The 15,130-nt window shown below is 38.6% G+C and overlaps 1 protein-coding gene across 1 annotated transcript in view; it reads right to left on the bottom strand.

The window, feature by feature from the left end:
• Window positions 1–11,780: 11,780 nt before the first annotated feature.
• The window catches only part of CHEK1 (checkpoint kinase 1), a 29,972-nt gene continuing 26,622 nt past the window's right edge, over window positions 11,781–15,130 (bottom strand). The window contains exon 13 of the mRNA XM_032868849.1: window positions 11,781–14,242. Coding sequence (XP_032724740.1) covers window positions 14,147–14,242 — 96 coding nt within the window. The 3' untranslated portion in view covers window positions 11,781–14,146. The remainder of the gene's footprint in view (window positions 14,243–15,130) is intronic.

Below are 15,130 nucleotides of genomic sequence, written 5' to 3'. Positions count from 1 at the left end.
ACCTCAAGATGGAATTAGTGAACAAAAGCAATAAGCAGCTAGTAGAGACATGTTCAAGAAACTAAAGGAAAATAGTGTCATATAAATGAACAGATAAGGAATCTCAACATAGAAACTAAAACTATAAAAAGGAACCAAATGGAAATTTTAGAACTGAAAATTATAATAACTGAAAAAAAAATCACATAATCTTAACAGCATATTGGAGACCACATAGGAGTCAGCAATTTTGAAGAAAGCTCAATAGAAATTATCCAATTTGAAAAACAGGGGGACAAAAAGTATTAAAGAAAGTGAACAAATCCTCAGTGACTTGTGGGACAATAACAAGCAATAGAACATATAATTAATTGGAGTACTAGAAGAATAGGATAATGAGATAGAAGAAGGATTAAAAAAAAACAATGGTCAAAATTTTCCCAAATTGGGTGAAAACATAAACTTACACAACTAAGAAGTTCAGTGAACTAAGGGTAGGATAAACACAATAGAAAACCACACAGGCACATAATAGTCAAATTCAAAGGTAAAGAATTCAAAATTCAAAGGTAAAGAAAATAAACTCAAAATTGGTCCAGACAAAAGATACATTGTAATATGTATATAGGAGAACACTGACACAAATACCAGCTGACTTCTCATCAGAAACAGGAGCGCACAAAACAAGAGAACTGTATGTTTAAAACCATAAAAGAAAAAACCTGTCAGCCAAAATGTTACAAACAACATAATTTTCCTACAAAAATGAAGGTAACAAATACATTTTCATATAACCAAATAGGAAGAGAATTCACAACCAACAGACCCGTACTATGCGGGGAAAGGAGTGGAGTGCTAAAGCAATTTCTTTGAGCATAAGGAAGCCAAAGGAAAACCTGGCCAGATGGCAACTCTGATCTACAGAAAGACATGTGAAGAACAGATATAATGTGGTAAATTTAAGACATGTATACTATTTCTCTTAATTTTAAAAGCCGTGCCCTTGGTCTTAAGAAGGGCATCGTTCTGAGTATCCATACAGGAGACTGTCATCTAGAAAGGAAGACAAGAAAAGAGAATCTCTGATTTGTGGCCTCTAAGATCAAGTGTTTCCCACATTTGAGGTAAACAATACATTTTTGTTGAAAGAATAAGTGATTCAGTCAGTGGGAAAAAACACCCCATGGTCTTGAGGAGTCAGGTTGCCAGGTAAGAAGGGACAGCAGCCACGCTGCACTGACAGAGGGGGCCCCTAGTGGGCCATCTTCCCCCAACCCCTCACCTTGCCCCCACCAAGGCCTCCGCTTCCCAAAAGCACTACCTCAAACAAGCTCCACTGGAATTTTCTCAGCCAGTCCCTCCCACCCCGAGTCTGCATGGAGACTCCCCAAAGACCCAGGGACCCCTCAACAAGCCCTTTTTCTCCTGAGAACTCTGTCGGTCCAGTCAAGGGCCGGTGGCAGTCCAGCACCCGATCCAGGACACTTGTGCAGTTTTTTCTTTTCCCAACGGATTTCACAGACCTTTAGTCACTATCATATGTGAGCTTAGACGATATTGAAATATTGCCATACTGATTTCGGCCTCAGCTCCAGCAATGCAAATACTAATTTTGCAAACAGTGCCAGAACCCGGGTCTGGGAAAGCTTTCCCAGTGCTTAAGGATGGAGTATGCAAGGAAGAGCCAAGCCCTGTAAGGAAACTCCCGATTATAACTCCAGGAATCCAGTTATAGAGCTATGGTGAAAATTACTTAAAAACACCACCCTCAAGGAAACCCATGATGCATTCTGGCCATGACCCCTTTTGAAACTTTTTCAGAAAAAAAAAAAAAACCCTTCCTGAACTCTCTGCTTTTGACCTCAAGATCAGGTAAAGGTCACCCAGGTGACATCTTGGGCCCCACCTACCTTCATGGACTGTCCTCAGAGAGCTCTGTTGACTCTCTTCAGTCTGGATTCGCCACCCTGGGAAATGGCACTTTTAATTTCCAAATAGAACAGGACCTCAGAAACTTCCTCCAACACAATAGAAAATGGTCTGAGGTTCCTTCTATCCAGGCCTTTGTCCACCTCCAATCTAAACCCTCTCTCTGTCCACCCTATTGCCCTGCCAAGTTCTTCACCTCAAAAGAAAATCCCATTCCACGCCCCCCTTCCTCCCCAAAAAAACTGCCTGCAATGTCAGGCAGAGGCATTGCCTCCATTACCACCTCTCACTTCTGTGCCCCCTTCTCCAGCCCATCAGTGCCTCCTCGCCCATACCCCCACCCCCCAAAAATCTCATGCCCCTGCCAACACACTCCCCTCCTCAAGGAGGTGGCAGGGGCAAAAGGCATTGTCTGCATTTATGTGCCGTTCTCCCCTGCTGACCTTTCCCAAATTAAAAAGTGCTTGGGCTCTTTCACCACCGACCCTACCACCTTCTGAAAAGAATTCCTATACATCAACCAGTCCTATAATCTTAACACTAGATCTATGTCATCCTCTTGTCCACCCTCTCCCCTAAGGACTGGGAACATATCTGGGCAGCAGATCAAATTCATGTAGACACCCTCCATCAACAGGATGCCACCCACAACCCCATCAGCATCACTGCTGTCCCCAAAATTGATTCCAAATGGGACTATCTGCCCAATATACCCGATGAACAGAGGAGGGGGCCACATGATTATCTACCTCCTGGCTGATATAGATAACACTACCCTTAAGGCCATCAATTATAAAAAGATAAAAAAGTTACCCAGGGCCCTGATGAAAACCCTGCCCCCTTCTACTGGCTTTCAAAAGCTACAACAAGATACACTACTCTCACCACCAACACAGACAAGGAAAAGATTTATCGTCACTTCTACCTCATTTCACAGTTGGCCCCAAATATCCATGAAAACTCCAAATATTGGAAGATGGCCCACAAACCCCACAACAGGATGTAATTAAGGTGGCCTTTAAGGTCTTTGATAATATAGAGGAGGAGCAAAAACCCAAGAAACTCAAAAGAAATCAGGCAAAATATCAGATGCTGGCAGCTGCCATCAGGCAAGGCTCTCAGGGTCCTCAAAAACCTAATGCCCCATGCATAACCCCACCAGGACCATGCTTTAAATGCCATCAACAGGGCCACTGGGAGACAGCTTGCCGCAATCCCAAACCACCACCAAAACCTTGTCCTATCTGTGGCAGAAAGGGCACTGGAAGTTGGACGGTACTCTGCGAGACTGTTTCCCGTCCAACCACTTCCAATTCAAACCAATCCCCTAACCCAAATCTAGGCCTGGGGAAACTAATGGGTCTGGCCACCAAAGACCAACGGGGCCCAGGGTCTATAGACCCCACCACCATCACTGTCTCAGAACTCAGGATAATGCTGTCAGTATCTGGTAAGCCCATCTCTTTCTTACTGGACACGGGAGCAACATTCTTACCAGAGTTTTCCAGCCCTCTCCACAGTTCCTCCATCTCTACTGTTGGGGTGGATACCCTCCATACATAAACGACTGGCCCTTTACTCTGCAACCTGTCTGACACTCCCTTCATTCATTCCTTTTTAGTTACCCCACAATGCTCCACTGCAATCTTAGGGAGAGACATTCTAAGCAAATTCCAGGCCTCCCTCTAATTTGCACCCTCCTACTCAACCCCCTTCATCCTACTTTGTCACCTATATGCTTCTCCCTCCCCTCTATTTCCTCTATCCACCCTCTTCCTGCAAGTGGATCCCACCATACACTGTGGAGCCCACTATAGCCACTCACCATACACCTGTCACAATCAAACTCCAAAATCCCCCTCTCTTCATCAGCTACAATATCCACTAAGCCCTGCAGGCCTTCAGGGATTAAAGACCCTTATTTCCAAACTCTTTCAGGCTCATATCTTAAAACCCACCAAATCCCTCCACAACACTTCTATCCTAGCTGCCGTCAAAAAATTGGACAAGTCCTTATCCAAGACTCTAAATTGTTAACCAGGCTATACTTCCTGTTTACCCCATTGTGCCTAACCCCTACACCCTGCTTCCTGCATTCCCCAATCCACCACTTGTTTTTTTCCGTGCTCAACCTAAAAGATGCATACTTCCCCTAGACCCCACCTGCCAGAATCTTTTCTCCTTTACACAGATTAACCCTCCAAAACCAAACCAAACCTAAGACCAAATCTCCTAATTGCCCACGTTGAGGGAACATACACTTTACCTTAAATTTTTTTTCTTAAAAGATTTTATTTGACAGAGAGAGAGCACAAGCAGGGGGAGCAGCAGGCAGAGGGAGAGGGAGAAACAGGTTCCCCGAAGAGCAGGGAGCCTGATGCAGGGCTCAATCCCAGGACCTTGGGATCATGACCTGAGTTGAAGGCAGACATTCAACTGAGCCACCCAGGTGCCCCAGAACACATACTTTCCTAAAGGAGGAGTGCCGCTTTTTTATCAGTAAGACTGGACAGCTCATCACTCACCTGAGTTACTCGAAAAACATCTTCACCTCAATGGAAGGGGTTCATGAATGATGGACTTACTTTATGGCCAACAGTTATGCTGGCTGTGGCCACTATTGGACCCTCTTGCCTTTTTCGGCATAATTCTGTTTCGACTTTGTTGAATACTTAATGTCCTATCTAGCTTATCTACCAAGAACTAAATTCCTTTTACCAGCTACCTAAAAACACACGGTCATCGTCTTCCTCCTGTGCCAAATAAGATATCATCTAAGCCAGAAAAACACCATAACCTCAACATCCCCACTCAGTAGGAAGCAGTCAGAGGACTCATATTGCCCTCAACAATTTCTTTCTCTCTTTTAAATCCCCCATTTCTTTCTCTCTTTTAAAGATTTTATTTATTTATTTGACAGAGAAATAGACACAGGGAGAGAAGGAACACAAGCCGGGGAGTGGGAGAGGGAGAAGCAGGCTCTCCACAGAGCAGGGAGCTCGATGTGGAGCTCCATGTGGGGCTCCATCCCAGGACCCTGGGATCATGACCTGAACTAAAGGCAGGCACTTAGCGACTGAGCCACCCAGATACCTCCCTGTCCCCAATTCTCTCTCTCTCTCTTTTTTTTTTAAGGAGAACGGACTGAAATGTTAGCCAAAGACCTGCCATTTTCTACCAGCCACCATCTCAGATGACTGGACTGGAAAATTACCACCTAAACCCAGGGCCCAGAGTATACATCCTGTTCAACAAAAACATGTTTAACTGCAAAAGCAGTCTTCCTTAGCAACTCTTAGCAATGAGTAGCTGCAAAAATCTTTACTCACCTCCTCAGTTAGAACCTCTAACTACCCCTAAGTCTGAAAGCGACAAGGGCTCCAGTCTTAGCTAGTGACGCCCTCTGCTGGCTTCTGTTGCCACAATAAGAACTGCGTTTGCCATAGAGCCACTGTCTCCTCTCCCTTCTTCACCTTTCACCGCAGGAGTTAACCTAACACGACCCAGCAATTGCCCTACTAGGTTTTTACTCAAAGGACACAAAAATATGTATTTACCCAAAGGACACAAAAATACTATTCATAAAGGACACATGCACCCCTATGTTTATAGCATCATTATCAAACAGCTAAAAAGCTACAATTATGGACAGAGCCCAAACGTCCATCAACTGATTAACAGAATGTGGATATTATATATATATATACATATATGTATGTGGATACACACACACACACACACACACACACACACACACACCAGCCAGCAAAAAGAATGAAATCTTGCCATTTGCAATGATGTGGATGGAACTAGAGTGTATTATGCTAAGCAAAATAAATCAGAGAAAGACAAATACTATATGATTTCACTTGGATGTGGAATTTAAGAAACAAAACACGAAAATAGAAGAAGGAAGGAAAAAAGGAGAGCAGGGAAGCAAACTATAAGAGATTCAACTATAGAGAATAGGGTTGCTAGAGCGGAGGTGGGTGAGGAAGGGCTAAATGGGTGATGGGGATTAAGAAGGGCACTTGTTGGGGTGCCTGGGTGGCTCAGTGGGTTAAGCCTCTGCCTTTGGCTCAGGTCATGATCTCAGGGTCCTGGGATTGAGACCCCCATCGGGCTCTCTGCTCAGGAGGGAGCCTGCTTCCTCCTCTCTCTCTGCCTGCTTGTGATCTCTCTGTCAAATAAATAAAATCTTTGAAAAAAAAAAAAAAAAGAAAGAAGGGCACTTGTTATGATGAGCACTGGGTATGACATGTAAGTGTGAATCCCTAAATTCTACTCCTGAGACCAACATTGCTAACTAACTAGAACTTACATAAAAACTCAAGACAAAAATCTACATTAAGAGCCATCATAATTAAATGTCTAAAAACTAAAGACAAAGAAAAAATATTTATTTTATTTTTAATTGAATTATAATTGATATACAATCTTATATTAGTTTCAGGTGTGATGTGAAAATTATATAGATTTGATTATTATAGTGATTTGAAAATTATATAGATTATGAAATGCTCACCACAGTAAGCACACCTACTATCATCTGTCAGCATAAAAAGTTATTATATTATTGACTATATTCCCTATGCTATCCTTTCATCCTTGTGATTTATTTATAGCTGGAAGTTCTGTAATTCTTAATCCCCCTTTACCTATTTCACCCATCACTCACCTTTCTCCTCTCTGGCAACCACCAGTTTCTTCTATATTTTTTAGTCTGTTTCTGGGATTTTCAATTTTTTTTACATTCCACATATAAGTGAAATCATATGAAATTTGTCTTCCTCTTATTTCATTTAGCACAATATCCATAAAAGGTCCATCCGTATTGTCACAAATAGCAAAATTTTCTTTTTTTATGGTTGAGTAATATCCCAACACACACACACATACCCCTTATCTTCTTTATCCATTCATGTATCAATAGACATTAAGTTGCTGCCATATCTTCTTGACTATCATAAATAATGCTACAATAAACAAGATGAATATATCTTTTTGAATTAGTGTTTTTAGGTTAGTTTGGGTTTTTTTGTAAATACGCTGGAGGGAATTACTGGACTGTATGGTATTCTTATTTTTAATTTTTTGATGAACCTCCATATTCAAAGAAAAAAAAAATTTAAACAGCCAGAGAAAAATGAAGCCTTATGTATAGGCAGAAAACTATTAGAACTCCACTTTTGCACAGGATTTAAAAGATAAATGCATAAAAAATCATTATAAATCTATGTTAATGGGTATATAATATATAAGAATGCAATTTGTGACATCAGTAAAACATAATGGGGAAGGGAAGAAGCAAAGCTGTGGAGGACTAGGGTCCTTTCATGACAAAATAAAGTTGGTGTTAATTTTAAATACATTGTTTTTTAACTCTAGGATGGTGGGAATGTAAAATGGTAGAGCTGCAATGGCAAACACTATAGGGTTATCTCAAAATATTAAAAATAGATTTGCCATATAACGAGTAATTCCACTTCTAGGCATATACCCAAAAGAACTGGAAGCAAAGACTCAAACAGATATTTGTACACCCATGTTCACAACAGTATTATTCACAATAGTCAACACATACAAATAATTCAAAGTACAATTCACAAAGTACACAGTACAAACAATTCAACAAGTACAAACAAGTCCATCAAAGAATAAATGGATAAACAAAAGTGTATTTTATCTTTTTTTTTTTTTAACATTTTATTTATTTATTTGACAGAGAGAGATCACAAGTAGGCAGAGAGAGAGGAGGAAGCAGGCTATCCACGGAGCAGAGAGCCCGATGCGGGGCTAGATTCCAGGACCCTGGGATCATGACCTGAGCCGAAGGCAGAGGCTTTAACCCACTGAGCCACCCAGGCACCCCTTATTTTATCTTTTTAAAGATTTTATTTATTTGACAGAGAAAGATCACAAGTAGGCAGAGAGGCAAGCAGAGAGAAAGGAGAAACCAGGCTCCCTGCTGAGTAGAGAGCCCGATGTAGGGCTTGATCCCAGGACCCTGAGCTAAAGGCAGAGGCTTAACCCACTGAACCACCCAGGTGCCCCCAAAATGTGTATTTTAACTACAATGGAGTATTATGCAGCCTTTAAAAGGAATGAAATCGGATACATGCTACAACATGGGTGAACACTGAAAACCAATGTTTAGTGAAATCAACCAGACACAAAAGGACTAATATTGCATGACTGTACTTCTATGAAGGACCAGAAATTTTCAAATTCATAGAAATAGACAATACAATTGGTGGGTGCCAGGAGTTAGTAGGGAAAAGTAAATGAGGAGTTAGTGTTTCGTAGGTATAAGAGTTTCAATGCAGAAAGATGAACAAGTTCTGGGACGCCTGGGTGGCTCAGTTGGTTGGACGACTGCTTTCGGCTCAGGTCATGATCCCAGAGTCCTGGGATCGAGTCCTGCATCGGGCTCCCAGCTCCATGGGGAGTCTGCTTCTCCCTCTGACCTTTTCCTCGCTCATGCTCTCTCTCACTGCCTCTCTCTCAAATAAATAAATAAAATCTTTAAAAAAAAAAAAAAAGATGAACAAGTTCTGAGAATGGCTGATGGTGATAATTACATAACAGTGTGAATGTACTAAATACTACTGAACTGACACTTAAAAATAATTAAAATAATAAATTTTATGTTGTATATATTTTACCACAGTTAAAACTAAAACCCAGCAAATTTCTTTTTTTAGATTCAGACAAGATTATTCTGAAATGTATGTGAAAAGACAAAGGACTAGAATATCTAAAACAACTTTGAAAAGGTTAAACTGGAAGGAATCAATCTACCAAATTTATAATATATATGTGTAGTAACCAAGGCTGTGCAGTATTATTGGACAGACAGACATACAACAATGGAACAGAATAGAAAACTCAGAAACAGACCTACAAATACACCCAAATGATGTTTTTACAAAGATGAGAAAGCAATTCAGTGGAGGAAAGATAAACTTTTCATCATATGGCAATGGAACTAGATATTAAGAGGCAAAGGAAAAAAAAATTAAACTTGACCTAAGGCATATACCTTATATAATAATTAACTCAAAATGCATTACAGCCTTAAATGTAAAATGAAAAAATAAGAACTTTTAGAAATAATAAAGGAAAAATCTTTGAGACCTAAGTCTAGACAAAGGATTGTTAGACTCTGTGTCTAACAGATCCCAAAAATGTCATTCATAAAATGAAAAATTAGTAACTGGAATTCACTGAAGTTTGAAACCTTTGCTGTTTTCAAACCTGTTAAGAGGATGAAAAGGCAAACTACAGAATGGGAGAGCACATTTGCAAACCACATATCCAACAAGAAACTAGTAACTAGGACATATAAAGAATTTCCAAAACCCAATATAAAAACTTTCAATTAAAATATGAATGAGATAGGATGCCTGGGTGGCTCAGTTGTTCATTAAGTGTCTGCCTTTGGCTCAGGTCATGATCCCAAGGTCCTGGGATCAAGTCCTGAGTCCAGCTCCCTGCTTTGCAGGAAGTCTGCTTCTCCCTCTGCGCCTCTCTCCACCCATTCTCTCACCTCTCTCTCTCACTTTCTCAAATAAATAAATAATTTTTTTTTTTTTTAAATATCCTGTAAGGGGCGCCTGGATGGCTCAGTGGGTTAAACACTCTGCCTTCTACTCAGGTCATGATCTCAGGGTCCTGGGATGGAGCCTCTCATCGGGCTCTCTGCTCAGCAGGGAGCCTGTTTCCCACTCTATCTCTGCCAGCCTCTCTGCCTACTTGTGAACTCTCTCTCCATCAAATAAATAAATAAAATCTTTAAAAAAAATTTTTTTTAAATGAGGAAAAGAGTGGGGGAGGCACTTCATAAGATACTCAACCTTATTCAAACTCAGGAAAGAGCAAATTAATACCAAACAAATATTACACACCAGTAACTTGGCAAAAATTAGACTGACAGCATCAAATGGAGGGGAAAATCTAAAATACTAGAAACACATATTCTGTTGCTATGAAAATTCTGATACTTTAATAGATCATTCCAAACGGTTTTCCAGCAATTGCATCCTCTTTTCATGGTCATATAAATTGGTTCAATCACTTTTGAAACAGTTTGCCATTATTCTACTCAAGTTGAAGATATGCATTGTCCTAAAACCTATTCATTCCACTCATAGGTATACACACTATTCTCCAGGACCTACAGAAATTCACAGACATATACAACAATGTTCTTAGCAGGAGTGTTAATAATAGTGTCAAACTGTAAATAATCCAAACATCCATTAGCAGTAGAGAGAATACATAGTAGTGATATGTTCATAAATGGCATCCTATACAGTAATTAAAATCAATGAATTTGATACATGCAAGCTATTCATGTTAATGAAAATAAAAAAGCAACACATAAAAATTATATACAGCATAATTTCATTTATATGAAGTTCTGAAACAGGCAAAACTAAACTGTATATAAATAGGGGCACCTGGGTGGCTCAGTAGGTTAAGCATCTGCCTTTGGCTCAGGTCATGGTCCTGGGATCGAGCCCCGCATTGGACTCCCTGCTCAGTGGGGTGTCTGCTTCTCCCTCTGCCCCTACCCTGCTTGTGCTCGCTCTTAAACTCTCTCTCTCTCAAATAAATAAAAATATTAAAAAAAATAAAATAAAGATGCATAAATAGCTAAAAAAGCTAAAGAAACCAAGGAGAAGATTATTATAAATTTTATGATTACTTCTGTGGGAAACGAGAGGGTTCTGAGTGGGAAGTTGTACAAGGAAAGGCTTGTGAGGGTCAGAAATGATTTTTCTGCAATTGAGTTTGATTAAACAGATTAACTTTACAAGTGCTTGTTAAACCATACACACTTTATGTATTTATATTTATCTCAACAATCATACCCACTTCACACACCACAATATGCATATATGCAATGCAGCACACGTTGACCTTTCTATCAAAATTTTAGCTGTTATCTTTGGGTAATAATTCTATTCCTCTCATTTTTACATTTTCCAAATTTTCATCGATAAGCAAACATTACTTTTCATAATGGGAGTAAACACATTCTCCCAACAACACAATGAACACTGCAGAAAAATTATGGCAGTTTATGTTTATTGAATGCCTTTTGTGCAATATGTTATACTATACTCTTTAAATACATTAACTCATTTAAGATTAAAAACAACTCTAAAATGTAGTTATTATCAGTCTCTTTACAGAGGTGGTTGCCAATGCTCACATAATTATAAATGTGAGGGCTAATCTGTCCAAGTCTGAATGGAACTTCCTCCCCATTCTTACACAAATTCCAATAGCTGAGAATTCACCTTCCCCTTACAATATCCTGTAGCATTTTCTTCATCTGATATTTAATTCATTCATTTATTCAACAAATATTTATTTAGGCCCTACTATATTCCACGTACTGTTCCACATACAAAATATATAAAGGGGCACGAAGCGGGGGGGGGCGGATATGCAAACGGGAAATGAAGTCTAAGTTTACATTTTGGTGGGGGAGACAGACAATAAATAATTTGAGATAGTAATCAGTTCTATGAAGAAAACAAAACAGCAGGACAGTGATTGGGAATAGTAAAAACATTTGGGCTGAGATCTGAATGCCAAATAAGCCATGTGAACTGCTGGAAGGGATTCCAGGTGGTGGCAGCTGTAAACATAAAAGCCCTGAAAGGGGAATGAGCTTGGCCATGCTTCACGAATAGAAGTAGAAGTAGATGGATTCTCTGCCTGTAGTATGATGAACGAAGAGGACAGATGGTATATCTTGCAGTCCAAGCAAAGAATTTAGATGCCATTTTCGATGTAGTGGGAAGTCACTGGAGGTTTTTAAACAAGGGAATGTCAGAGTACAATTTATCTTTAAAAAAAAAAAAAAAAGTTAGGACCTATGTCTAGAAAAGACTTGGAGGGAGAGAGGGTTGGGAAATGCCAAGAGTGGAAGTGGGAAGACATTAGTTTTTAGTAAGAAATCCAGGGAGGAGATGAAGGAGCTTGAATTAAGAGTGGCAGCAATCAAAATGGACAGTAGTCTTCAGCTCCCAGATCTATTCTAAGGATATACCGGATCAATGAGTATCTATTTCTTCACTTAACAACTATTCATTGCATGCTGTAAGACATCAGGCACTGTTCCTATAGGTGCTGGGGACACAGAACTGAACACAGCATATAGGATCCCTGACCTCAAGGAGCTTATATATTACATACTGCAATGAGGGAAATAGACATTTAATAGGTAAATAAAAATATCTTATAACATCAGATAGTAAGTGTTATGATGACAAGTAAAGAATGATAGAAGTGGGGTAACATTTTAGATAAGTCAAGGAAAGACTTTGCATAATGGGTGACACTTAAGCAAGGACTTAAAGTGAAGCGCAAGCCACACAAATGTTTGGGAGTAAAGCACTCCAGGGAAAGGGAACAGCAAAGGAAAAGATCTTGAAATAAGAATATGTGCAAAGCAAATGCACCTAGGGCAGGATAAGTGAGAAAGTGGCAAAGCAGGCCCAGATGCTGGTAAGACAGCAGATCCCATAAAGCCAGGAGGTAAAAGAGAAAATTTTGAATTTTGTTTTAAGTGTGATGAAAAGCCATTAGAGTTGAGAACAGGGGAAGGATTCCTGATTCACATTTTTGAAAGATCATTCTGGCTGCCTTTTTGAACTGTTGAAGGATAAGTAATATGAAAAGAGAGGTAACAGTGCCTTCAACTAGAGTGCTTCTAGTAGAAGTGTGAAGTAGGATAGATTGTGAATAATTTGCTAAATTGAATAGGATTTGCTGTATTAAATGTACAATATGAAAACCAAGTCAAGGAAGGTTCCTGGGGTTTTGGCTTAGAGAACCGGAGAGCTGAATGTAGCATTACTGGCATAAAGAGAAACTAGGGAGGAACAGGTTAGAAGACACAGACCAAAAGCTGGTTTTGGTCACATGTTCACTATGAGTCAAGTGGAAATGTCAGCTTGGCTGTGTCTTTAATAGTCGAAAGCTCACAGGAGAGGCCAAAGTCTGAGATAACTGTTTTTGAGAGTTACTAAAGACAATTTTCAAGAACAAAATTTTTCATATTTGAGAATTTACTGGCTCAATTCTTAGGAGTCACCTATCACTTCAAATTTATTTCTCCTATGGATATACTGCAGTTAACACAATTTACCAGTATACACTAATAAGCAATAAACTCTAACAATAAAATTTCACAAGTTCTTAGCTTCAGACTAAGATGATTAATTTTATAAATTACCAGGAAAAAGGAATACAGGGCCCAACCTAATACATTCAAAAATTAATATATATTTTATCAGAAGAACAAAGTCTTAGTAAATCTAATAGTAAAAGAATTAGGAATCAGATCTATTTTTTTCACAGTTTCCTTACTTCTCCCTCCTTTTTTATTCCCTACTACCTAGAAGCTTGGTCACCAAGAAGTCCACAGAGTTAGCTATTCATTTTCAAAATAGAATTTATTTCTGTAATAAAGAATTAAAATATGGCTGTGAAAGTAGAAAATAATATAGAAAAATATTTTAAATGTGCAACAGTAATTTTAGAGTAAAGGTAGTTAAGCACTAGAGTCCATGCTCAACATCTACTTGAAAGACCAACCAGTATTTTATATATTATTAACTACAATGGAGAAAACATATCTACTTGCAATTTTAATTAACAGTTATAATTCAAAAACAGATTTATATATCTGATAAGGCCCTTGTGAAAATATAAGTACAAATCTTGAGGATATATTTTTTGAAGTTGGCTTCACTTTATAGACTGAAAAATTTACTGTCCAAAAGTCACAGGATTGCTTTATTACTAATCCATCCATATAATTAAATCAACATAGAGGAAATACCTACTTTTTGGATGAAACCAAATGTCTTGTCAATAATGCGACAAGAATATCATCTTTCATTACATTGGTATAAAAGCTGGTAAGCTCATGTATCCCCAAAGCTTGGTTTCCATCACATGGGTCTTTAGACACTAAACACAGGATGAAGAAATATCTAACGAATTCTATCCATCGGTTCCCCAAAGCTTTACTTACAGTGAAGATATAGATGTTGTTTGTATGAAGAACATGCAAAAAGAATTGGAAAATGTTTGGCTAGAGGGAAGTCAACTCTTCAGAGACTATTGTTTGCAGTTTGCAGAATAGGATAATCTTCTCTAGGAAGAATAATGTCAACATAGCAGCACTATATTCATCAGGAATCCAATGGATCTCTCATGTGGCAGGAAGCCAAACCTTCTGGCTGCTCACAACATCACTCAGCTTCCCTTTAATCTTCAGGAAGTGTCTCTTGAATTCTAATCCATCACCCTATATTAGGAATAATATCCAAAAATGACATAAAAAAAGAGACTGCCATAAAATCAAACTCTCTTTAGTGGTTAAGAAGAGACAAACGTCCTTAGCTATGTCCAGCTACAATTCTCATCAGGTCCTCTTATGAAGACCAAATATCCTAGAAGAAATGGCTACATAAATAATTCCAACTTGCTTTTGGACCTATCACCATTCGCAACACACTGGGCTCAGAGAGAGAAACAATTACACCTTGTTATTTAAAGCATTGATATCTATGGACCTAAGTCACTGTTTTCCATTGGCACTGGGGGTTTAATTTAAATTTAAATTAAGCTACACAACCTACACTGAAGTCTTGCCAAAATACTGTGGCAACAAAGCCAGTCATTCAGTTATGAGAAGAATTTTATTACACTACAATCTTAATAATTTAATTCCATACTAAGCATCTAGACAATGGTAATGCAGCAAATTTCCAATTTTAGAATGTGACCTGTTTCTCCAACCCCCTTTAGGAGTCATGTACAATCTCTCAGGAAATAGAGAAAATGCTTTTTTGGTCTTATATACCAAAGCCAAACTATAACCTCAGAATCAGTAATCCCTAAAGAAATAATCAGAAATGTGAACAAGACTCTCTCTCTCTCTCTCTCTCTATATATATATATATGAATTATAGACTTACTTATAACAGATAAATGTTCATCAGTTATACTGTACATTTTGACAAACATAACTGTTATTAAAAAGATATATACATGGATTAAATAAGAAATTTAGAATGCTTTAAAATATTCAGGGTAATTACTGTTGGACAGTATAATTTAGGATTATTTTTATTTTTACTTATTTACATTTTCTACAAAAAAATTCTATAATAAGGAAAATGTCATTTGGAAA

This window comes from Lontra canadensis, unplaced genomic scaffold (assembly GCF_010015895.1).
Source record: "Lontra canadensis isolate GAN:19392208 unplaced genomic scaffold, GSC_riverotter_1.0 scaffold36, whole genome shotgun sequence".
Taxonomy (NCBI): Eukaryota; Metazoa; Chordata; class Mammalia; order Carnivora; family Mustelidae; genus Lontra; species Lontra canadensis.
This window is presented reverse-complemented; position numbering and strand designations above follow the sequence as displayed.